The 25,128-nt window shown below is 40.1% G+C and overlaps 1 protein-coding gene across 3 annotated transcripts in view; it reads left to right on the forward strand.

Moving 5' to 3' along the window:
- Positions 1 to 25,128, forward strand: part of NELL1 (neural EGFL like 1) — a 286,520-nt gene that overhangs the window by 29,883 nt on the left and 231,509 nt on the right. For all 3 annotated transcript variants that reach the window (XM_021528531.4, XM_021528532.4, XM_021528533.3), the window contains exon 4: positions 8,315 to 8,485. In XM_021528531.4, the coding sequence (XP_021384206.3) occupies positions 8,315 to 8,485 (171 nt within the window). The remainder of the gene's footprint in view (positions 1 to 8,314; positions 8,486 to 25,128) is intronic.

Genomic DNA, 25,128 nt, shown 5'->3' on the forward strand with positions numbered 1-25,128 from the left:
CTGAATTTGAGAGATTAGAGGGAAGAACCTTTCTTCTAAGGACACTGCAATTAGGGCAATTTGTTATCAAATACTTTTCAACTGAGTAGTTTTACTCAGGTGGCAGAACTCATCAGTTTAAAAAGCTGTAATCTGCTTGTTTGATTAAAATCTGGCATTTAGAGACTGTAAATTTGGGGATGCCCTGAGCTGAGCTGTTGCTGCAGTGATGAGCATGAGGGAGGAAGGGACTGGATGGGGCTGTGCTTTTGTTACTGTGAGAACCCTGGGCTTGGTTCGGGGGTCTCGTGTAGTGGAAAAGTCTCTCCTCCCACCCGTGCTTCCAAAGAAAGGCTCAGCAGTCTCTGTTGTTCAGTCCCAAGGCAGTTTATTGCAAGTTATCTAAAAGATTTTCTTCTGGAGCTGCTGTGGTTTGCTCACAGCTCAGGCAGAGGCACACACACACCCTGACATCCTCTCTGACTCCCGACTGCTTCTTCTTTCCCCGCCAGGGCTGCTGCTCTCTTTTACATGGTACATTACATGTTACATGGTTACCGTTTTCCCCAATGCCTATTACCTATATTAAATGGTGCTTTTCTACTCTAAACCAATCTGTGAGTGCCAACATCACCAAGAACATGGAGGTAAGGAAGAAGGAGGAAGAACGGGATCAGCCCACTTTCCTCCATCTTAGAACTTCTGACCCCCATGTACAAAGTAAAAACCACCCTGGACAGGTGCTAAACCCCCCTGTACAGCACTAAAAAATTTTCCCCTCTACTTTGTGATTACTTTTACTATACTATCAAACCCTTTGTGACTGTTCCACCTTCAAAGTCGGTAATTAATTCCATGGCTCAAACTCAAAACCTCAGCTGTTTCCAGCTGCCTGCCAGGGTCTCAAATGCTTCTGACCAAGGCCTGGAACCTCCAAAACTGTCTGAGGGACATTTTGAGTTCCAACAGTTACAGTTCTGCTGGATCTCTCTGGTCACCCTGGCAGCTCTAGGCTTCTGCACACCCATGGAGATCCCTGGGTTAATGCCCAGAGTCCCAGGTTAGCCTTAGAAAGTAGCTGCCCCATTCAGGAAGTCCTCAGTCTGTGAATTGCAGATGGGTCACTGGAAACAAACCTTGGCCAGGGGCTGTGGGTGACGAGCTGCGGGTTGTGAGTGCACAAGGTGACTCAGTATTGGATGGTGATATGTACAGGAGTAAAGATTTTCTTTTGTCAGGTTACTTTTCAGTAAAGTTAAGACAGTGTTTAGTGTGAGCATGTTCTTTTGTTGTTTTTGTGTGGGTTTGTTGTTGGTTTTTTTTTTTTTTTTTTTTTGAGATACATTTAAGGAGTCATAACTTCAGCTTATTCCAGCCAGACTCTTTTCTGTCCTGCTGGCTGCTAACACACTGTTCTATTTTTAGGTGCAGTGTGGTATTTCTTACTTGGTTTATTAGGACTAGGAGAAAAACCAGGCTTTTTTTTTGCCAGACAGTAGGCTGGTTGCAGCCACAGTGAAGGTAGGTTTCTAGACAAATAAAATGAAAACAAAAATGGTGAAGGTCAATCCTTACAACACATGCCACAGAAATATGTAGCTGCTTTGTACTAACTCTGACTCCAGCTGTCTTTTGCCTGGCAGGCAGATGTTGGGGTTACTTTTTTCTTTATATGATCAGAGGAGAGTAAATTTGTATTAAGATGACCTCTGCCTAGTTGCAGGTACACAAACACATCATAAATGCTTTATGCTTTGCAGCTCGCATGCTCAGCTGCCATGTCTAAGATGGGTAGAACAGAAGACAAAATGTTAATAAATATTCTGTACTAATAGAAGGTGTCAGTGTGGGAGTGTTTATTGTTATATGTTTCAAGCTAAGCTGGTAGAACACAATTACTGCTGTCCTCTGAGTAGGAAAAAATAAGTCATTTAATTGACTGGGTTTAGTTCCTTTTGCTTGAAAGGAAAGGATAGAAATGTTTGGAAGAGCCTTATTTAGGTAGACAGTAGCATGGTGATGTTGCACTTTCAGGCTTTTACAGGAGAGGTTTGAATGTGTTTAGTATTAAATTTTGGCTATATTGGATTTGCTTGCATAGAAGGAATACTTTTGGAATAGAGTAGGAATCGAGTAGGTGATGCAATATATGGGATTTGGCTTTTGTGTTTCCCTTTGTAGAAAGCTAATCTGATTTTTAGCAACAAATTTCATTGGCACAGGTAATGCTTCTATTCACGGCATCTTTTGTGCTGCCTGATGTCAGTCTGACTTTGGTGATATCAGTGTGTAATCTCTGCCACAGCAGTGAGCCTTTAATGCTGCACGAGCAACCATTTGCCATCTACGGTTTTGCTGGGCAGCCTCTGGCTCTGTCTTTATTTAAACCAGCTGTAAAAAGCAGCTTTGACTGGTTTGTAAGTGTAGATGTTAGGGAAGCTTCTCTTGCCATCCAGGGCCACTGTGGCAGTGACAGCTGCAGCACACGAGACTCTCACTGCACCAAACGTGTTCCTCAAGATGCACGTGCAGTGGAGGAGCGTGCTTGAACATTTCTTCAAAATGCAAATGCTTCACAATGCTGAATGCTTCAGAGCTTGGTGTCCTGCCCTGTCACTTGACAGCGACTAGGGTACAGGAACAGCACCCCTGGAAGCCCCTGAAATATTTACCTTGACAGGTGTAACTTGTTCTGGTTTTGCAGCCACACAGAGCTGTGGTGACAACTGCAAAGTGAGTGCTGCCTTTTGTTGGAAGAGATGCATCTTTTCTTTCAGAGGCACTGCTTTTCTTCCCTGTGGCTTCACCGCTGACAGGGGCAGTGCCTTGGGCAGATTCCTGCCAGATTTTCTGCAGCACAGTGCCCAGCCCCTGCTCCTGGCCTGGCTTGCTTTGCACTGAGCACTTTGCTTTGCTAAAATGAGAGCTTGGTCACTTTGGTGTCGCTGTCCAGGCTGAGCCACTCGGCACACCCAGCACACCATGTCCCACTGTGCACACAGACTCTTGGTGTAAGGAACAGCAAAAGGCCAAAGCAGTAATGGCCTGTGCTTCATCACAGAATCCCTGTAGATGGAAAATCCTGACATCTCTCTGATCACGGATGCAGATTTTTTGCCTGTCTCTAAATACATCAAGAATTATTTCTACAAAGATGCTAAGGCACAGTCTTGCCTGAAGCCATGTTTATCATGAAACAGCACAATGCTGTTGTGAAATGAAAAAGCTATGTGCACGAACAAGTCCAAATATTCTGATTTTTTTTCAGAGGCTTGCTGAATTTACAATTTATAGCTGGTGGCATCAAAATGACTGATTTCTGGACTTTTCCTGAATTTGCATTGTTATAGAAAAAAATTAAAAACTGTGCCTTGGCCAGACTCACAGATATTTTCCAGAAGTTTCTGTGCAGTACCAGTCTGATTTTTCTGGCAGTGATTTTTTTCCCCAGCATCTGGGAGGCCCCACATCACAGTGTTGCTGTAGCATGTGCAAGGTGGATGGGGCTTCCATCCTTGAACTGCTGTGGTTTTGTGACCTTCTCCCATACAATGTTAAGCAGATGCATGGTGTTCTGACTAGATGGCAACCCCAAGTTTGTACATATTTGCAGGGATGCCATCTGTGCCTGCTGCTTTGCCCTGGGACATCTGTTCAGTAGCTGCAAGAGCATCTGCTATAAATGCTGGTGCTGCTCCTTGAAAGAGGCTGTGGGGCTTCATTTGGCACTTGATCAAGGATGATGGAAGTTGTAAAGTCAGAATGATAACTCTGCTTTATTTATATTTGAATGTGATAAGGAGGAAGGTTGCCTGAATTGAATGCAAAAAGTAGTTCTGCGTTAGTTCCTAGAGCTCTTACAGGAGCATTTAATCTGTTTTAATCTCAATTGTGCTGCTATCTTCATTGTGGGATATTTTAGTGTTTGGTGGTAGGTATTGGGTTGGTGAAGATCAGGAAATAAAGTGCTGTGTAGCCTAAGGATGTTCTGGAGGACACCAGCTCCACAGTTCTTGCTGGGGCCCTGTCTTGGGATCTGTAATCTGTGGCTGTCCTTCCTTTGGCCACTTGATCAATCTAACAGCAGTAAAATCTTTGAATGAAATGTTGTGGTGTTTGCCACAGGATAAGATCTTTTCTGTGGGTTGAGATGATGAATAGGTGAATATGTTTCCTTAATGCAGATGGTGGACTAAGCCAACTCACCTTTTAGAAATACTTTGTCTTTTCTGCTTCAGGTGTCGTACATGTTCTTATTTAATGTTGATATTTTTTGGCCATTGCATTTTTTTTTTGGTCATTACAATATATTTTGGTCATTACATCCACAGCAGGTGTTTCTAACTGAAAGTATACTTTTAGGAACCTTTCTTTCCTGATCTGGAAGTGAAATGAGCAGTCAAATATACAGTTTAGTCACTATGGTGGTGACTAAAAGGGGGAAGAAAAAAAGTCATTAAAAGTACCTGTGTCAAGCTTTATCCTCTCCAAACAATATTTTTGTGTGAGGTACGTAGGGGTTGCAAAAACTCTCAGAAAGAATTGTAAAATATCTGGAATCAGCTGTGGAATAATACTGTCCTTCTGGAAAGCACATTGTATGACCTTGAAATATCCCAACTTTTTTTGATGTGCATAAAATCAGTCTGAATTTAGCAACGTTTTTCTCTTATATATTGGGGTTTGAATGAGAGACTGCAAATAGACCTATAAAAAGCATTTGAATTCTATAATTGTACGAAAGAAGGCAGCAGTAATTTACATACTTAGCAAACAGGGAAATTCTACTAGTGGGAGGATTTCAGCCAAGGTCAAATTGTATTGCTGTTCCATAAAAATGAAGCTTTCTTAATACATGTGTTTTGAGAAATTCATCTGTCAAAATACATGTTAACTTCTGATCATGCCTTATTTAAAATACATGGAAGTACAAATAGTTGCTGAGAAATAACAAATAAAACAAGAACCCATCACTCAGTGCTAAGGAGTTGACCAGGAGATTGCTGTCTCCCACCTTTCTTCCCTGAGAAAGGTCTGGAGAGGATAGCAGGGCCCTAACTGCAGGACAGGCTGGCACAGGCATGCAGATGTGATGCAGAATCAGGGATTTTCACAATACTCAGGGATCTTTCTTAGGCTTTTGGTGTGGATTTCATGGCAGCATTGAAGGTTCACACTGAATCATGATACATATATTCAGATGGCCCCAGATGTTACAGGCTTTTCAGGAATGCTGATTCATTCCAGCCCTCTGTTTTCTTGTAGTTCCTGTCAAAATACTGCCAAGTTCCTTCAAAACACCTGTGAGAGATCAGTCAGTTTTCCTGTCTCTTGTAGGGAACCTTCTATTAATTTTTCTCCTCCCCATTTTTACCTGTTGTTTTATCGTGGATAAAAAAATTGTACAATGGCATTTGAAGTTGAAGATGTGATAGCGATTAAAAAAAAAATCCATTTATTTCCTCTGGGTTTACTAATTATTTTCTCACTGGTTGATGATTACTTGCCTGAGTTTGTTTTCCCCTCATGTGTTTTCCATTCCCCAATTTACAGATTAGAACTCTGAAACAGAGCAGGTGTAGTTATTTCCAAGAGTGAGTGGCCTTTGTGTCATTGCTTTGGAAGAGGCTTCTTGCCCCTAGAGTCTAATGGAAGGAGGCAAGAAAAGAGAAAGCAGTTTGCACGTGACTTATATTCTGGTAAAGACAATTTCTGAACCAAGAACATTGTGAAGTGTTTGTGTAATCAAGGGCTCAGTGTGAATTTTTGCATCTTAAAAAAAGAAAATCAACACAAGAGTGTTGGTTTACATTGTCTTTTTTTTTTTTTTAAATACGAGAGAGGTGTGTTGAGGTAACCCAGGTAGTTTCTGCTGTTGGGATTTTGTTGACTGATGTCTCTCTGAGTGTAACTTTGTGATTTGCACTTGTTGAAGGGTGGTGAAGAATAGGTGCAGAATTTCCCTGCTGTCACCTTCCTTTTTCTGCCACTGAAAGATAAAGCATGGTGTTTAATACAGTCCCGTGGCACTTACTACATTAGGTGCACATATATAAAAATGTTAGCACTAGCTAATGCCTGAAATTTTAAGTAATCTGTTCTGTACTATATAAATTAGCCAGGAGGTTGGCAGCACGCTCGATGCCTAAGCAACAAGCTGTTCTCAGACCTGAGGTAACTATTGTCACTAAAGCTTGTCAGGTGAGAAGCTTTGCAATTCCCCATGCTGTACAAATAATAGAGCTCAGATGTGATTAAGTGCAATATCTGAATGACCTTTCCAGGGCTGCACTGTTGCCTTTGCATTAACAAAGAAATCATTGTGTGCTGAGTGATCAGCTCTGTGGCTATTGGAGATGATGAAGAATGACCTCAGGAAGCAATTTGCTTCCTGCAGCAGGAGATTGTCTTATTTTTGGGCTCTTAAGGCTCTGTGATCAACCATATATCTGTATGTATATACATACAAATAGTTTGTGTGTGAATGTTATGTACTTCTCCCTATTTATTTTTTTTTTCAGTTTTCTGTCTCGCTTCCTTTTGTGCTGTGAGAGCAGATAGAAATTACAGAATGTTTAAGTATGGCATCACTGACAGTACTTGTCCTAGTGCTTTTCTGGCTTGGGAACACCAACAGCAGTGTCTTTTGGTTATTGTCTATATTGTCACTGAGCATTGAAATAATCTCTTTCCCAGATTTTGTGTGAATGTGATTTAGGTATTTTAAAGGGTGTTGGCTGTAGTTAATCAACATTCTGCTCTACTATTTAGAGAATCCTTCCTTCTCTGCTCTCCTTGTGTCAGTGCTTTCACAACACCAGCCTTTTTTCCCACTCTGTACTGCATGCATTCTGTTGTGGTTTTATTCAGCTTTGGTTTTACCTTTACCTCCTCACATGTTTTATGTTGTCACTTGAGTCTTTGATTCATGTGACCCAGTAATGCTTTTATGTTGCATGAAAAATGTGATGACAAGGCATTGGCAGGATGGAGGAGGGCTTGAATTTCACATTTGGTGAAGACTTAGTGTCTTTGTGTTCCCATTCCCAGCCTGTTGTGATGTCTTGCACATGTTTCCAGCTAGTCTTTTATCACCTGTTTTCCTCCCAAGGAGCTCTGTTTGCCAGTTGTGTTGGAAACCCTCAGCTTCATTGATAAATTCTGATCTTGAAGAGTGCACAGGCCCTGTGTAATGCTTGTGCACACAAGCTATCAGGGCCTGTGTACTGCCAAGCAGTGTAAAAGGCTTGCTGGAAAGTGAAAATTGGCACTCCAATATTTACTGGTTTGGGTTGCATTTATTTTTTGGAAGTGGATTTCATTACTGCAATTTTTCCCACCTTAGCCCAAATCAGCACCTATCTCTCACATGCCATGTTAAATTAGTGTTGGCCAAAAGGGAAAAACAAAACACTGTGGAGGTAGATGGGGCAAAGGATTATCTGGACAATATAACGTCTTTATGTCTTGTATAGCTATTTCTACTATGAAGGGAGGTCTGCAGCACCAGTTTCTATGTACACAGCTTCATTTCAGCGGGAAAAAGATTCAATATGATGCAAATACTTGGTGAGGTCCAAGAGAAGACTTCACTATTTATAGTGTCAGTGTGCTAAATTCAACCTACAGAAAGAACTGGCTCCCACCACACCCCTGTGAGACCAGCTAATAAGCCCACTTCATTAGCTCTCCTGTGAGTCTGACAGCTTTGTGAAGGTTTTGATTGTTGGATGCTTTATGCCACATGTGGAGACACCTAATCCAGCCAGGAGGTTTTGTCCTTTCCTTGAAAAGTAACAATAAAAGTCAGAAAATGAGTTAAGCACAATTGTATGTAGGGGAGTCCTAAAAATGAACAGTTGTGTTTTTTTAAACTGGATTTTCAAGTAGTAAATACAAATTTAATGATTACCTGGTGGTTTCTTACCTTAATAGCTTTTTATTTGTTTGCGGTTGTGATATATGTACTGTTCTTTATTTTTCAAATTCTTACAAAGCCTGCAGTCATACAAAATATTTTGGTGAAAAGAGTAAGGCTTGGATTCCTGTAGTTTTCTATGGGTGAAAAGAGGACTTCAGTTTCTTTGGCTGACAGGTGGTACTTGGAGCTGTTTTCATGTAATTAGTATTGCTGGTTTTGTATTGCTCTGAATGTAAAGCCTTGTCTCTCTGTTTCTTAAAAAATAATTAATTAAAAACAAATTAATCCATGCTGAGTAACCTCTTTAGATGGTGGTGTTTGTTTATAGAGGACTTACCAGTCAAGAAGAAAGCGACAGTCTCTTTCAGACAGTACATCCAAAGGTGGAACTGATTCTTCCTGTTTTCAATGCAGCTATTTTGAGCTGGAGAGCAGTGGCCTGCGGGATGAGATCAGGTATCACTACAGGTTTAATGGGAAGATGAGGACAGAGGTGTTCCCCTACCGCCTGGCAGATGGGCAGTGGCACAGGATTGCTGTGTCCCTCAGTGCATCCCACCTCCTGCTCCATGTGGACTGCAACAGGTGAGCAAATATCTTCTGCAATCTGTATTTCTTTGAAAAATAATCTCTTTCTAATACAGGAGTAAAATTGGAAGAGGAGATTTTTTTTTCTCTATAAATATCTCATTCAAGAAGCATGCTAAACTGCCATGGGGTAAGAAAAGGAAAACAAAGTATTAAAATGGAACAATTCATTGTGATTATGACCAAATGTGGAAAAGGTTGATTGCTGATGGGGGAGTATTAAATGCATCTCTGTAGTTTAGGCAGTAGCTGAGCAGTTCTGCTTGCCAGTGATTGCATTTAAGTGTGATGGATGGGCGTGCAGTCTGTTCTGCTGTGAGCTGCTTCACTCAACGTACCTGAGAACCTGAAGAATAGATAGATGCATCAGAGACACTCATTTTAATTTGCATAATCAGACGTGTTGCTCCATTTGGAAACTTCTGAGAATTTTTCCACGTGCTGCCCCATTTGGAAACTTCTGAGAAACCTGGAAGCTTCTTTTTGCATGACTGGAACCAGTGTTTTTTGTTTTCTGAAGGGTATTCTGTGGTTTCCATTACAAGCTGTGAAGGCTGTGAGATGGCACCTTGCCAGGATTTCAGGGAATGAAAATCAGCAAACCTAGAATCTCTCTTGCCTTGGGACTTGATCTCACAATTTTTATTGTAGACTTCAGACTTAGCAGCCGGTGAGAAAGAAATTCAGAGAGTTTGAAATTGGGACTTTCATAATAGTCTTTATGAATGAGGAAAACAAACAATTACTTTTGTATCTTATTGCACTGAAATGAAACAAAACAATATCAACATGTGCATTTTGGGATTGTGGCACTTAAATAAATGGATTGGGTGATGATAGCAGATATTTTTTTAGAAGTCTTCATTTTGTTCAGACAGGCAGAATAAAGCTAGATGAGCATTATAGGAGTTAAAGGAACATTTGAAAAAGTTAGAATTTTGACCCAAGTAATTATGAGATACTGTTTTGAGAGGAATGTTACAACCATTTTCTGCAAATCCATTAACTACTGAAAAATCTAATCTGAAGGAATGTTGCTTATTGGACCTTATTTGGACCTTAGAAGCAATTAAATGCTGAGAGTAATTTTAAGTTAATTGAGACATGAAATCTACAGTTTGCAAAGATTCTCTTCATTTCAGTCATTTGATTTATTTATGTTCCCATTATTTATCTGTTATACTACCTTGTTTTCAACAGAATGCTTTTTTCTTTGTTTATTGACACAATGGGTTTTGGGACAGGTTCTTTGTTATCTAGTTTGATTTTTTTGTTTCTTTTATGAACAGCAAATGTGTTTTGAGAAGACCCTTTTTAGCAGACTGTTTAGCTGGCTGCTTTCTTGTACAGCATTTAAAATGAAGACAACACAAAACGACTGTCTGGTGCAGAATTCTTTCCAGGGACAGGAGAACTCCACAGAGTCATGGTTGTGACCCGATTTTCTTTACAGTAACAAGCAGAAATAGATAAATACAATTATGGAATGAGCTATGCTGTCATATGAGGTGACAAATATGTCCAGCCATCTGTGTCAGGGCTGATCCATCTAACCATGTCCCTTAAGGTGGTGCATCCTAAGGTTGCTTCCAGCATAAATCTGTACCAAGCTGTCAGTGTTTGGCTGTGTATTCTGGTGTTTTATGACAACTCCTGTGGAAGAGTAATGGAAACAGTTCTGAAAGCATGACTTGAGGACAGATCAGAGTAGAAGTTTAAATGAGATGGGGAAAAAAATAAAAGGAAGTCTAAGTTCCTGAGTCAGCTATAGCATCACTGTTCAGTTAATTAGAGAATTTTGTGAATGTTGGTGTTGCTTTGATTAAATCTTAACCCTTTATATCTTTACACTCAGGAAATGAATCAACATCTTGTTTATCATGGCATTTTCTTATGACAGTGCAATAAATGTCGAAGCTTTGAAAATGAAGAGCAAGTCCATGAGGGGTACTCCTGAGCACTACTGAAAACCCTAAGCCCTCTTCATGTTAGTTTTAGGGAAGCTGCAGCTGAAAGTGTGAGCAGAGTCCAGTGGACTTTACATGTAAATGTCACTATTTTAGGCTGGTGTGGTGCCTGTTCAGGATGACCAATGAGAAGTGATGTTTCTGCAGCCTTGAATGAACAGGAGGAAACAGGATATGAGTGCAGTCAGTGTATTCACCTGTCCCACCAGAGTTTTGGTGTCATCAGAACAAGAATTTAGCCTCCTAAATTAGTGTATCTATCCAGTTAAAGTTCTCAGCTTTTTTGTTTACTGTGTTTGCCAGCAAAACAAAAAGGGTAAAGAAAAAAAATGACCGCCAAAATTAATGCCTTGAATCTCTACTGTATTTCTTTAGGGGCTGGCAGCATGGCTTCTTTACAGACATGCCTGAATTTGCATAAATAAATAATAATAAATAACAATACATAATAAATAAATGCATTATTTCTTTTGTTTAGGACTGTGGTAATGTGTTACATATTTGGAAGGCTATTGTGAGCAAACAATTTGTGAATGCAGTGTTACTAAAGTTAATCTGTACCTGAGAATGCATTGCAAGTGTTTGCATTGGGAAAAATATCCATTCACAACCTAGTTTTGCTACGGGATTCATACTGTGATACTCTGGCCTCCAAGAACTGTAGCTGATCAGAAAGCATTGGAGAATAAGCTTTTAATTTGTAAACAGATAGTCAAATCTACATTTTCTTTTCCCAGCCCTATCACCCACATTACTCTGATTTGTAAAATTGCTTTGACATTTGTACTTGATTATCTTTTGGATTCAATTCAAAGTCAGCTTTGTTTTTCAGGCCTGGGTAGGCTAGGGAAAAGTACTTGGGAAAATAACAAAGGCCTGTAGTGGTTTAAAGCATCACCTTTAAAGCAGTGTAATTGTCTCTGTTCTAATTAGATGTCATATGGAGGGGGAAGCATATGCATCAAAGGAGATTTATTTGCCCAAGTACAGGTCCTTTTGAAATCAGCTCCTGCTGCATCTTGCTGCCGCCTTTCAGTGCTCCTTCAAGAGCAAGGAGTGGGAATTGTAGCTGAGTTTGATGTTAGAGCTCGGAGCTTCTGACTCGGGAATTGTAGCATGATTTGGGTTGGAAGGGCCTTTAAAAATGATCTTGTTCCAATCCCCTGCCGTGGGCAGGGACTCTTTCCACTATCCCAGATTGCTCCAAGCCCCATCCAACCTGGCCCTGGGCACTTCCAGGGATGGGGCAGCCACAGCTGCTCTGCACACCCTGTGCCAGGGCCTCACCTCCATCACAGTGAAGAACTTCTTCCTATTTATCTGATCTAAACCCACCTCACTTTGATTTGAAGCCATTTTCTCTTGTCCTACCACTTTGTTTCCTTGTCCAAAGTCCCTCCCCAGTTCTCTTGTGGCCCCTTTAGGTACTGGAAGGTGCTAGAAGGTCATCTGAGCAAGGAGCTTTCCTAAGGCTGAGCAGCCCCAGATTTCTCAGCCCATCTTCATGGGACAGAAAAAAGATACCTTGAAGTCCGGACTGAAAATCTGTTGGATGTCACTGGACTCTCCTCACTGACTTGAGGAGCTTTTGTGCCAGCCAATAACCTCCAGCCAGGGATGTGTTTCAGAAAACTGATGTGAGAAGCTGTGGGTGCACTTGCTAACATGCTTTTGACATTCTATCAAGGCTCTGAAGGCTTAGAAAAAGGAAAAGACAGCATTAATTATAAATGTACTACTGATGCACAAGTAAAAACCTGTGCTCAGAGTGACACGGAAATTACCTTGCCTGCTTCTGGTAGGATCTGTGCCTCCCTGCTCCAGGCAAAAGGGGTTGTCAGGGATTTTCTGGTGAATTCTTCAGCTAGAGATTCAGCTAGAGCAGGTTCCAGCTAGATTCAGCAGATTCTAGAGATTCTAGCTGGATTCAGCTAGAGCAACTGCATCATTGTCCTTAAATAATCAGTAGTATTAATATATTGTAAATGGAGGTAAACCCAGCAGGAAGAAATGATGATGTCTGACTCAATTCAGAAGGCTGAATTATTTCTTCATTATAACTATGCTAAAATACATTAATATACTATATAAAAGGAGGATACTAAAACTACACACTACTTTCTCTGACTATCTCTAACACAACTCGTGACCCTCTCTGAGAGCCCAGCCCCAGGTGGGTTGGATTGGCCATCAGGCTCAAACAATCCTCACCTGAATCCAATTAAGCACTCACCCCAGGTAAGCAATTCTCCAAACACATTCCACATGGGAAAAACAAGGAGCAGAAATAGAAATTATTTTCTCTTCCATTTCTCTCTGTGCACCTCTATGAAAAGTCCTGAGAAGGAGAGAAATGTGCTTGCCACACTAATAGATAATTTTATATATGTATGTATGATCAAATTAACTCTGCCATGCTTTTTCCCATCTTGGGCTTCTGTTCATACCTGTGCTGTTGGGAGATTTGCAACACCAAGAGGCTGACAAGTCCTACAAGATCTGATATTTGTCTTTTCTGGGAATTAGTTTCAGCTGTAGAGTCTGCATTTTTTTCCCTGGCACCTGGCTGTCCACTGGGATGCTGTCCCCTATGACAGTACCAGCACAGAAATATGTTGCATTTAATGGTGTTGAGAAGAGTGAGGGAATAGCATGGAGTCTACAATTTAGGAGGTGGCAGGTACTGTATCAAAATGTATTTATTGAAAATCTGTTTGCAAAATCGTAATTCCAAGTCGTTCTCAGTGTAGCTGATTAATCTGGAGGGGTAAGTCTGAAAGGTGTTTTCTTTATTTATTTATTTTTTGTTTTATTTATCTTCAGCTGTATGGCTGCAAAGGTACTCACCTATTCAGACAGTATCCATCTTCCTTTACTTGAACTCTGTGGGCATAGAAGGGAGAGAAAAGTGCTTTGATGAAAAAATTAATGGTTTTCCAGTGTAAAACTGTGCCAGAGTGCCTTTTGCTGTGAACACAGCCTGTGGATGGATACTCTTAGCTGTTTGATGGAGGGGGTTGGTAAGAGCACAAGAGAATAGATTATAAAACTGGAGCAGGCTTGGAAGTAGTCTCCAACTGAAAAAACATGTTGTCTGCTTCTTTTATGTTAGAACAGCGCATTAGGGAATAAAAAATGCATGAGCAGTGAGAACTCCTTAATTGGAAAAATAAATAAATTAAAGTAACATCCTCCAAATATGGGAATCCAAGATGTCAGAGTTCTTATAAATTAGATATCCCGGCTGCCAACCTGTGATCTAAATGAAGTTCTGTGACTTTAATTAAAGTGTAATAAATTTAAAGAAGGTTAAGGATGTATTTAAAAGGGGCATTTGCTGCTTTAGTTACTGTAAACACTTTCTCTTGAGAGGGAAAATAGTGTGGTGACAGTGCTATGCAGCTAGGTAATTTAGTCTCACTAGCTGAGTATGAGTTTGTGACCCAGATTGCTTCTCTGCTCTCCAAGGTGTAGCAAAAGCTGTCAGAGAAATGGGTAGAGTGGTGTAATTGTGCACCATGGGTGCACCCAACTTCAGAACTGTGGTACTGTGGACTGGAAGTTGGTTGTCACCTACTATTTTTCCCTTTTGTTGGGCAGAAAGGCTGTAAAATGTTTAGCATGAGGGAGCTCTGCAGCTGGCATGCCCCATCAGCTGCCATCAGTCTCTGTCATTGCAGTTAACTGCAAGGAAATGTGGAGGATACAGTCAGCATTATTTTCTTTTTAAAGAAGCTTTTAAATAGCTAGAGTTTTTCACTGAATAGCTAATGCATCAGCAGAGTGGTAGTATGGGTGTTCGTGACCAAAGACTGAATGATATGTTTTAATCCAGTCCCCTATTACAATGAAAAATTATTTTTTTAATCCCCAAAAAAATAATTTGAACTCCTTTGTGTACTGCACTGAGAGAATTATGAGAATGAATGAGTATTTATCAAAGTGTTGAATAAGTACTGGAGGAAAAAAAGGTAACAATGCATATTTGCTCCTGCTCAGTGTGGAATCTGCTTTGGGTTTCTCCCGGGAGCTGATCCAGCTGCTGCTGATGCCAGAAGAGGAGCAGAAGTCATTCTCCAGGAGTTTGGTTAAGGGTCTTCCCCAGGAGCTTGGGGCAGAGTTTTAGGGACTTGCGGAGCCAGAATTTGGTACCTGCAAAGCCCAACAAGTGCTGAACACAGAGTCAGCAGTGGTTTTGGACCCCCTCCCCCAGTCAGAACTGGGGACTTGTGGTGCTTTCTGGTGGATTGTAAATGTTCCTAGGCAGGTTGATGGCTTCAACAGGACAGGAGTATTTTGTTATGCTTTACCATTGCCATCTTGCATTGCTGGTATTTTTATGCTCTGAGTGTGTCAGAGAGAGAGGATGGATAATGGCAGAGGGAATGATCAAGGCTGGCAAGCCCCCAGATGGTTTAGTAATTTCCAAAAGTGTGTGACTAGGTGTATTATCAAATTCTCGAATATTTGTATACTAGTCCAATATAGATGTAGACATTTTTAATGTTAAAAGCAATAAGTCTTTAAATTGGTGTGCTTAGTTACAACAGCAATCTCTGAAAATTTAGCTTGCACAATTTGAAATGTATTTGGATATTTTGCTATGAATTTTTTTTCAGGAGGAGTCTCCTGTTACCTGCCTCTATTTTCCTTTATTTCTTGATGTGGAGGTCATATGGACAGAGAGGTGATCACAGTAATTTAAGAGTCAGCCAGATAAAGCAAATGTTTTGAGCTTTTTCCTTTCAGATTGTAAAAACAATTATCCTGCTCCAGCCAGGCAGATTAACTGAGATCTAAGAAATAAATAAACTCTTCCATTTGAAGTGTTAGCTTAACTCTGGAGTTTAGAACTACAAGTCACATAGGATAGTATTGGAGCTGAATTGAGAAAATGACAGCATAATTCTGGTTAAATACTTTTGTAAATACATTAGATTTCTGCCAAAGAGCAGGTGAGAACCTCTCTGAACTATTCAACAGCAGGCTTGAGACCTGAGTCTTCATGCAGTAAATAGTACAGAGTCTTTCCAAAAGATCTGAAACCTCCTGGGTGTGGTGGGCATTGAGCAAACAGGGCTGAGGCTGCTGAGAGCTGGGAAACCAGCCCAGAGTTTTGTGAAATGGTTTAAGATTTGAGGTGTCTTTCTCTGGCAGTTTAGCACTGTTACCTGGAAGGTAATTATTTTAGGAATCCAGTCTTTACAAAATCCTGTCCAGTCTCCTGCTTCAGAAGGTGAGGAGTTTCTGTGCGTTGAGGAACACTCCATTTCTGCACAGGTAGGTATCTAGTGAGCTGGTTGGTGTAGCTTTTGGTGGTGTGTTTTTCTTTTAACGTGAAAAAAAAATCAGGTATTAGCATCTGCTTCCACTTTAAATATTTTAATGATGTGAAGAATCCTTGTTGTGATCTGTCTTACCAATGGAAGGGTACATTGAAGAAGCAGTAAGGAGGAAGTTGGTAGTTTGATCCTTGGCACAGGAGTAAGGTAACCTGCAATTGCCAGTTCTGTAAATTGTCCTTGTTTCTGAGACCAGACAGTAAATGAAAGAATCAGTAGAAACTGAATTACTTAATTGGGCTGGGCTGCAGTTTTAGTGGCATCCTCTTCAGCACAACAGTGAAAGCAAATAACTGATAACTACCAGTTATCTGCACCAACTGAGGCAACCTGGACTTTTTCAGCCCAAGCTGAATTTTTCTGTCACACCAGCTTACTTACCTTGAGCTTGTCTGCAAGATGTGCCATGCAGTATCCCAGGGGAACAACCCAGTGCAATCTACAGTGAGAACTCTCATTGACTGGAGCAGAACCATGCTTTCACCTCCCCAGCGTGTCAGATGTTGTGAGAAATGTGCTGTCCCTGCAGAGCGCTTTCCTGCCTGTCTGCTGGCAGTTTCCATCTAAATTTAATTTTAGAACCAATATAATGGCTTGTTCTGTGTTTACTGTCTGTTTCATACACTTCCCCAGTCGTGGCCAATTAGTTATTTGTGGAGGGACTGTAGTGTTATCTTTCAAACAACCAAGGCTAAACTGGACAGTTGGAAAATACCGTGGGAAAAGGGAGCTGTGGGTTATTGGATGAACCTGCAGGAAGAGCTGAGGAGCAGGGAATGGGGCCATGGAGTTGATGTGACAGTGGCTCGTGGGGAGGAGGAGTGGCAGCTCCAGGGAGGGCTGAGACAACCCCAGGGGCAGCCAAGCAAACCCTGCCATCCCCAGCCTGCAGTTGCCTACCATCACTGCAGCAAATTTGCTCTGGAATATGGATGAGGTTATTTTATGATTACACACAAATCCTCCAGTGATGACATGAACCCCTTGATGAGATGATCCTCTGACAAGATACCCTGCAAAGCAATTAACTTCTCAGCAGATGTGGTTTTGGAAGGGGGGAAGAAGCTGTTTAGTAAAAAAGGTTTCTTGTGGCTGACTGAATTTTAAATGTAGCTTTTGTAGCAGTGCAGAAAGAGTTGAAATCAAAAGCTTCGTTCTTTTCACAATTGCACCTATCTTACTGTACTAGATAAATCAACTTTGGGGTTGAGGGGAGCCCGAGACAAAGGGAAAACAAAAGGAAAGACAAAGGCTGGATATATTTTGTGAAGAGGAGCTGTTCCAAAGCTGTAAAAGCTTATCATGCCTCAGGTTCTATAGCTGCCAGAGTGAAGATCCATGTGCTGCAGGTCTTGGGCCAGGCACCAGCACATCCCTCTGTGGCAGGTAGATGGAACAGAAGCAGAGTTTAAGAACTGCCAGTTCTTACTCAATAAACTTGTAACAAACCCCAAAAACAACCTTAGATTAAAAAAAAAAAAAAATCATGACAAAATAGAGATGGCATTAGCCATTTTATCATGTTTTTGCCTCTTTGTTCGGATAGCGTTTTATTTTGGGGTTCATCTTGCTGCAAGACCTTATTTATGCACATTTTGATGCATATTGTTCCTCTTTTGCTTTCTGATTGTAAGATAGCCTTAATTGGCTACTACTTGTTTCATAGATATTCTAATACAGTTTTTTTATCTCAGATTTATCTTGCTTTAAGGGTTTCTTTAATTTGGGAGAGGAGCTTTTCTTCTTTTTTGGATCTTGAAAGAACCCATTGAATTAATTTCTTCCTCTTATTTCTAGAATCTGCTTTTAATTGCTCAGCTTTGGTTTGATGATACTGTACATCCAGGATGTACTCTGAACATTTGGTCAATCTGAGATGGGCCTTTGGTATAATACTTGGTATGGTAACAAATGAGATTTTAGTGCTGTGTTTTTAGCTTTCTTGTTAACAGTTTGCTTTATTCAGTGTTCTGGTTTAGAACCTGAGCTTCAAAGCTTGCTGAGGTTAAAGGGTGTCTTTTAGGGACCCTCTGAGTTTTAGTATTGTACTCATTTGTAAGTGTATTTTTCCCCTTGACTGTAGTGGATACTTGTGTGCATCATAAAAACCCTGCTGCTTTGTGGTTTATGCTCTGGTAGCCAGATAGTGACAGTAGCTCACAAGTGACAGAGAGATGCTAAAATGCCTTTGGAGAGTCAGATATTTGTTTGAAAAGTGGCATTTGATCTGTGTAGCTCTCAGCTCTGTATGGAGATGTTTCAAGTCCTGAATTCACATTAACCCATAGAAGCTGAGCATATTGATTTTTGTAAGGAAAGCCTGTATATGTAGATGACATTCACCTCAGCACTTCAGAGGAAGAATTCTTTTGACCTAGACACCACCTCAAGTTTTGCTGAGTACAGCAAAAATTATCATGTTCACCAAAACCCGTGACAAGTGTTCTTGTGTGCTCCTGTAGATTATGTACAAGTTTTAGGGGCAATGTCAGGGCCAGGAGCCACATGCTATTGAGCTCAGCTTTACCTAAAAGAACAAGGGTTCTGTGTGGTTTAGTGCTGTCAGGCAGCTGAGCACCACACAGCTGCTGCCTCTGCAGCAGCATGGGGAAGGGATTTGGAAGGATGAGACTGCAGGGGGGGCAGAGGTTTGTTGAAATAAAGACAGTTTAACAGGTAAAGCTAAGCAAAATGAAGAATTAATTCACATCTCCCATCAACTGTCAGGTGTTTAGGTGTTTTCCTGGAAGAAGCAGGGTTTTGTCTCACACCGTGGTTACTGGGGAAGGCAAATGCTGTCATTCTAAGCATCCCCATCCCCTTTCTGTTTCCCCCAGCTTGTGTTGCTGAGTGTGATGTGATGTGCATGGGGTATCCCTTGGACCAGCCCTGTCCCCTCCCAGGCTCCCTGTGCCCCCAGCCCCTCACTGATGGGGCAGTGTTGATAGTAAAAGGGTTTTAAAATCATGGGGATTTGGGGAGTTAGAAAAAAGAAATTAAGCTTAGTAGGCCCTGGGAAAATACCCTGGGAAAGTATGGGCCTTGTACTTGCTAGAACTGCACCTGTGTAACCAGTATGTGATAAATGATATAACTGTTAGATGTGACGATTGTTTAGTAATTGAATATAATTGCTGTAAGAATAATCATGAGAAACTGTAGTCAGGGGCATGAGAAGGATCACAAGAAATTCATGCTTGAATAAGATCAATGTATACAATAGAACAACATAAGTTTAATAATTAATATGTAAGTTATATAAGGATAGAATATAAAATACGTTGAGCTCGAAAGCCATGTGGGAGTCAGATTTGGGTTTGTACCCCTGATTCCCAGAGCTCTTCAATAAAAACACCTGCAGATAATCATATCCTGTGATTCTGTGTGCTCCTGAACACTGACAGAGTGAGGAGCAGAAGAGGCCCTGGCACTGTGCAAGCGCTGCTGACCATCAGCTCAAACACAGTGTGATACCCACACTCTTCTGGTCACAAATCCAGCACGTGGCTCCATGCCAGCTGCTTTGAAGAAAATGAGCTCTGTCCTAGCCAAAAGCAGCAGTTGCCTAAGCTGAGAAATCTGATAACTATTTGGGTATCAAACCAGCTCTCTTGGCACTAAAAGCCCTGCTCTGGATCCATCACATGTAAGATGCAGTTGACCCTAAAGTTTGGTATAATTTTTTTCCCTGTATAACTCTTGGCAATCCTAAGCAAATGGTCAAATTTCTAGTTATGCTTAGAATCTGACTCAGCCTATTTTCTGGGTTTTTCACGCTTTCAGAAGTGCTGTTTTTATTATATGAAGATGGGTAAACATTGCAGCCTCGTAGACAGTCTTTTGGGGCTCAAACACCCTTTACTCTGTTGTTGCCAGGAATAATTTGTATCTGTTTTGTCATTTGCAAGTAAAGTTCATAATATTGACCTTGTTTGTAAAGGTGCTGGAATCTACCTCAGGTTCTGCAGATGAAAGTTGCCAAAGAAGCATTTCTGCTCTTCATGGGGCCACTGCTGTGTCATAGAATGGGTCCAGTCCTCTACTTTGGGTCAAAAATAATGATTTGTTTTAGTTTAGTGCTTAATAAATTCTGATAAAATTAATGGATACATTTATAGGAAACTGAAGAGTGTAATAAGTTTTATAACAAAAGTCCCACACAGGCAGGTAATATCTCTGTGAATTTACCCTTACACAATTGATGTGTGGAGAGTAAACCCCCAAAACCTGACAGTGAAACATGCTCTTGTGACCATCTTCACTTACATTTGTGTAGTTTCCTCCTGTTTGTTAGTTACTTTGAATTTTTCTTGAATGAAAAAAAGAGATTTAAAAAAATAAAATTTTATTTAGATGGATTTTTATTTTTAAATTTAGATTTGTATTTGGAATAATTAACTTTGTCTCTGTGATTATACAGGAAAATCAATGAAATCATTTGGGTGACAGACCTTGAAGGGAATGTACACTGAGCATGCACTCTTGAGTCTTTTACCTGACATATGCTATTACTGGACACTTATTTTTTTTTTTTCTCCCAAAGCTGAACAATACCTTGATTAAATGGTTGGCAGTTGCTATTGTATATTCAAGATTTCATAAGAAAAGGCTTCCCTCATACCCAAGATTTTAATCTAAATTGCTTTCCTCTGTTAAATGATTGTGAACTCCTATACTATGGCAGAGGAGATAGCACCGAAAAAGAAGTCAAAATTTCCCTCAGGAAGTTTGTTTTCCTGAAACAAAATGCTGGAAACTCAATGAATAATTCAGTTGAAGTTTCTCCAGAACTGAATGTGTGTCAAGTAATGCATCCTATCTGTAAATACTATCAAGAAAATCCAGTCACATTGGTATTACATTTTCATTGGGAAGAATATAGAAAATGGGTTGAAAGAGAAATACGTATTTATTTTAAAAATAATTTCTTAATCTCTTTGGAAGTATAGATATAAAGACAAATGCCAATACTGTACCTTAAAGCTAGGAACTGATATAAGCCATCAGTTTCTCCATGCAGGTGGGTTCAGAGAACATGCTGGACAAACTTTTTGAAGCAGCTGGTTATTTTTACATGATGGGCTGTGTTGTGAGGCCTCATTTGCTATTTCAGAGGTGTGCTGTGTTTTTGCAGCTGGAGATGATAGCAAGGGTCAAAGGTGGTCAACACCTCTGGAAATTTGATTAGGGAAAAGATTGATGCAAAACATGGGAGCTTCCTTCTCTGAATTTCTTTACAGAAGTTGAGAGCGCTGTTTCAAAAACTGTCACAAACAGAACTTTTCCATACCCTTCAGTATATTTAAAGGATCTGAAGATCCAGATGGATGTATACAGGGTAATGAATGGTTGCAGGAGAGTGTAATTTTTGAGCATCAGGCTTTGAATTGCAAAAATATGTTTTGATGATTCACCCTGATGTCAGGAAGGGCTCCTGTGCAGCTGTTGGAGGGGCCTCTAGAGAGTGAATAATTCACTGTAAGATGAATCACACCCTAGAAACACTTATGTCTCTTCATTAAATGAGTCTAGAGAACTAGCTTCGCTGTAGGTATGAACTTTTGAGACATTTAAAATTGGGTGTGATAAATTCGACACCTGTTCTCTACACGGAAATTTAGAGCTTCCCTCTGAGGAGGGATCCCAAATAAAGGAAAAAGGAACCCCTGGGCTTTTATACCCTCACAGTCTTAATCTCTGTTTCAAGCCTGATTAGTGCAGTTCAGATCTGTGCATGTTCACAAATTTCAGAGAATGTTCTGAGCAGGAAGGGACCCACAAGGACCAGAGTCCAGCTCTTAAGTGAATGGCCCATGTGAAGATCAAGCCCTCAATTTGGGTGTTGTTTAGCATCATACTCTAACCAACTGAGCTAGTCTCAGGGTTTTCATATCCAGCCTGCAAACAGAAGAAGGAATGTTCCTATTTTAGTAACCGCCTCATATTTTAGACATGGAATATTTTGAAAATATTATAATTTAGTGTGCTGCTTTGTAGTGACCCTTGAGTTCAGTCTATTTTATGGTTCAGAATTTTAGGCAGTGATCAGTCCATGTTGGCTGATGTATCCTAATGTGGGCAGACATTTAGTTTATTTTCAAAGTTTATTTTCATGTTCTGCTAAATACTTCAGCAGTTTCAAAATTCCATCTGGCATGGCAAATACTGTATCTGTGACGTAGAGCTGCATCTCCACAAAAGAAGAAATAAAGTGTTAACTTCTGCTTATAAAAGTTGTGTGTGAGAAATCATCTTCACTGCAAAAGACAATTCCATGTCATGTTTTTTCCAGAGAGAGTGTGACCCAGTATGAGAGGCAATTAAGCCTCAGTCATGCCCCATCTAAAGGCTTAGATCTTGGGCAGAGACACTGTCTTTGTGATGTTGGTTATTCTGTCTGTTTCAGTCTGCACCTGTATAGAAGGAGGGTATTTTCTTGTTCTACCATTCTATATTAGGTATATACTATTATACCATTGTACATTTACACATTATGAAGATGCTAAAATTAATTTATATTGAGTACATGGAAGGGAGCTGTTTCCTTGTCCAAGAGAGCTTGAGAAGTTCTAGAGAAGTTCTTCCTCTATGCAGAGCAAGATGTGTGTGTGTATGTTAGGATGCAAATATTTTAGATATATCTCCTTTCAGGAATCTGCTGATTATTTTATAGATTCTCTATTTTCTGCATATTGTCTTCATTATGGCAGAGAGGCCTTTTGAAATGTGTCCTTGGGAGAGGGGATTCTGATGATTGCACAAGAATACTTAATGAATCAAAGCGTGCAGACAGGGTAGAGATATGGATACAAAACACAAGAATATAATGGGTATTTGTTGATTAGCAGGTGTATTTCGTACTGTATTTTGCTAAATGAATCAGTGGTTACTGAATGTATTCTGAGCATGAGCATTTCAAGACAGTAGAATTGGTTCATTGTTCTATTACCCTGGTTTTATAGTTTAACTTCTTTGAAATATGTTGGTGTAAAGTAGGGGCAAATCAGGCTTTCTCCAGGAAAGTGAATGCAGCAATCATAAATCTGGAAGCCTGAAGTGTGTAGTAGAGCTTCCATTAACCTAGAGACCTGGGTCTCCTCATGTTGGAGGGGCTATTCAGTCTGCAGCAGTTTTAGTGACCACAGTTCCCCTGAGTCATCTTCCTGAGCGTTCCTTTTCTTGTGAAGTGCATTGTGCATTTCTCTGTGTTGGCATCAAAGCCAAATGTGCTGGAAACTGGTCTCCAAGGAGCTCTAGACCAGCACTTCATAAGCTGAAGTGTATAATTTAGCTATTCATATGCCAAATACAGAATACTGGTCGCAGGGGTATAAAGCCATAGAAGGTGGTGCACCAGAGCCCAGAAAGGCAAGTAGGCGAAAGTGAGTGATGTGGAAGCTTAATGTGGATATTTTGTTTGTTTGGGGTTTCTTTGTTTTAATTTTTTTTTTTTAACTGATGTGCTTTTCCACCTTTTCATTTCCCAAGAGTATAGAGGGGCTTACAGGAATAGCAATATATTTTTCTGAATTTTGTAATTGTGAAGATGAGTTCAGTTGCCAGGCTTTTTTTTTCTGGTGATGTTTAACAGTATACAATAATAAAGTAAATTGTCATAGTTTGTAAATCAGATGGTGTCAACCAAAACATCTTTTGGCATAAAAAGATAATCAAGAACTGATCTACATCTCATGTCCACTCTTGACTCCTAAGCCTAGGAGGCAGTTATAAGGAAAAAAACCAGCCTTGTCAACCTGTGTGGAATAAGGCAGAAACTAACCTTAATGAACCCCTTAATTTAAGGTAAATGCCTGCTTCAGAAATATTATTTGAATTAGAGTAGAACAGTAGAGGAATATGGGGAATCTTGAGCTTTTGTGTCATAAGGATGGCCCTTTGTGAAGAGACTGGAAAGAAGGTAACTACAGCCCTGTCCACACAGGTTAAAAGAGTGTTAAATCATCAGGAAAGACAAGATAAACCACATTAGCCTGTCTCTGATTTGTCTTCCTAACTTGCTATTGTTGAACTGTCATGTAACAGTGTCAGGTTTTGATTTTTTAATATGCTGTTGCAGATAGATATTGTAGAGTTCTTTTATCAACTTTAACTAGGTCAGGTGAATAAAAATCAAATATTCCTCAATAAGTAGTGTTTTTGAACCTGGTCAGCACTGGGATTTTATATAATATGAGAAATGAAGTTCTTTATTGAATATTGATTAGCCTTTTCAGGAGATGAGAAATTTTTCTGTGAGGGCATTATCGGCCAAAATAATGAATAAAGCTATGCTATATCTACAGAGGTGAATTTCTAATATGATAGAGCACTTCAGTGCACATGCTCTCCAGGAGTTCATGCTCAAGGACCATGTCAATTCTTTGTTTCTCATTCAGTATTTTCCTGCAGTTTTGCATTTGTGCAGTTCAATTTTGCATGAGGTATGACAGAAAGCCTCTACTTATACTTTAAATTATTGATAGAGACAGTGCATGCAAAAATCCTCTAATTCTCGAAAGCTGCTTTAAAAGAATATCAGCTTGTGCTGCTGTTTGGACAGGTGAAACAGTTCAGCATGGTAATTTTATAGATAGACCTAATTAAATAGTAGAAATAAGAATTTCCTAGAGATCTGAATGCATCATACGCATGAAATGTGATGAGCTAGGGCTGATGATAATTATAATAAACTTCAGCAATGAAATTATGAATGTTACAAGAAGTCTTCTGACTCGTGCAGTCACACTCTTAAGCTGTAATTTTCATATAGCTATTTTGTTCTAGGGTTTGAGGTTTTTTTGTTGTTTCTTTAAAAAAAATGTGTTAGACTTTGGTTTTGTTATATATTGCTTCTATTTCATCTTGACAAATGTTTACTCCTGTTTCTGATAAGCAAAAGTAGGTGGGATATAGCACTCTGTACTTTGACATAACTTTATAGATATTTCTAGAAGTTCTTTAATACTGGGATAAATGAATTTTCCAGTAGTGTAATATGATGGATTTGGCACTGGCTGGACACTAGGTGCCTAAAAAAGTCACTCCATCACTCTCTTCCTCAACTGGACAAGGGAGAAAAGAAGATAATGAAAGATTTGTGGGTCTAGATACAGACAGGGAGAGATCACTCACCTGTTACAGCTGAGGGCAAGACAGACTACTTGGGGAAATTAGTTTAATTTGTTAAGTTAAATCAGAATATGGTAATGAGAATTAAAACCAAGTACCTTCCGCCCACCCTTTTCTTCTTCCTGTGCTTATTTCACTCCTGATGTTCCTGTGCCTCATCCCACAGATGGCACAGAGGGGGATGGGGAGGGGACCTCCAGGG

This window comes from Lonchura striata, chromosome 5 (assembly GCF_050655825.1).
Source record: "Lonchura striata isolate lonStrDom1 chromosome 5, ASM5065582v1, whole genome shotgun sequence".
Lineage (NCBI taxonomy): Eukaryota > Metazoa > Chordata > Aves > Passeriformes > Estrildidae > Lonchura > Lonchura striata.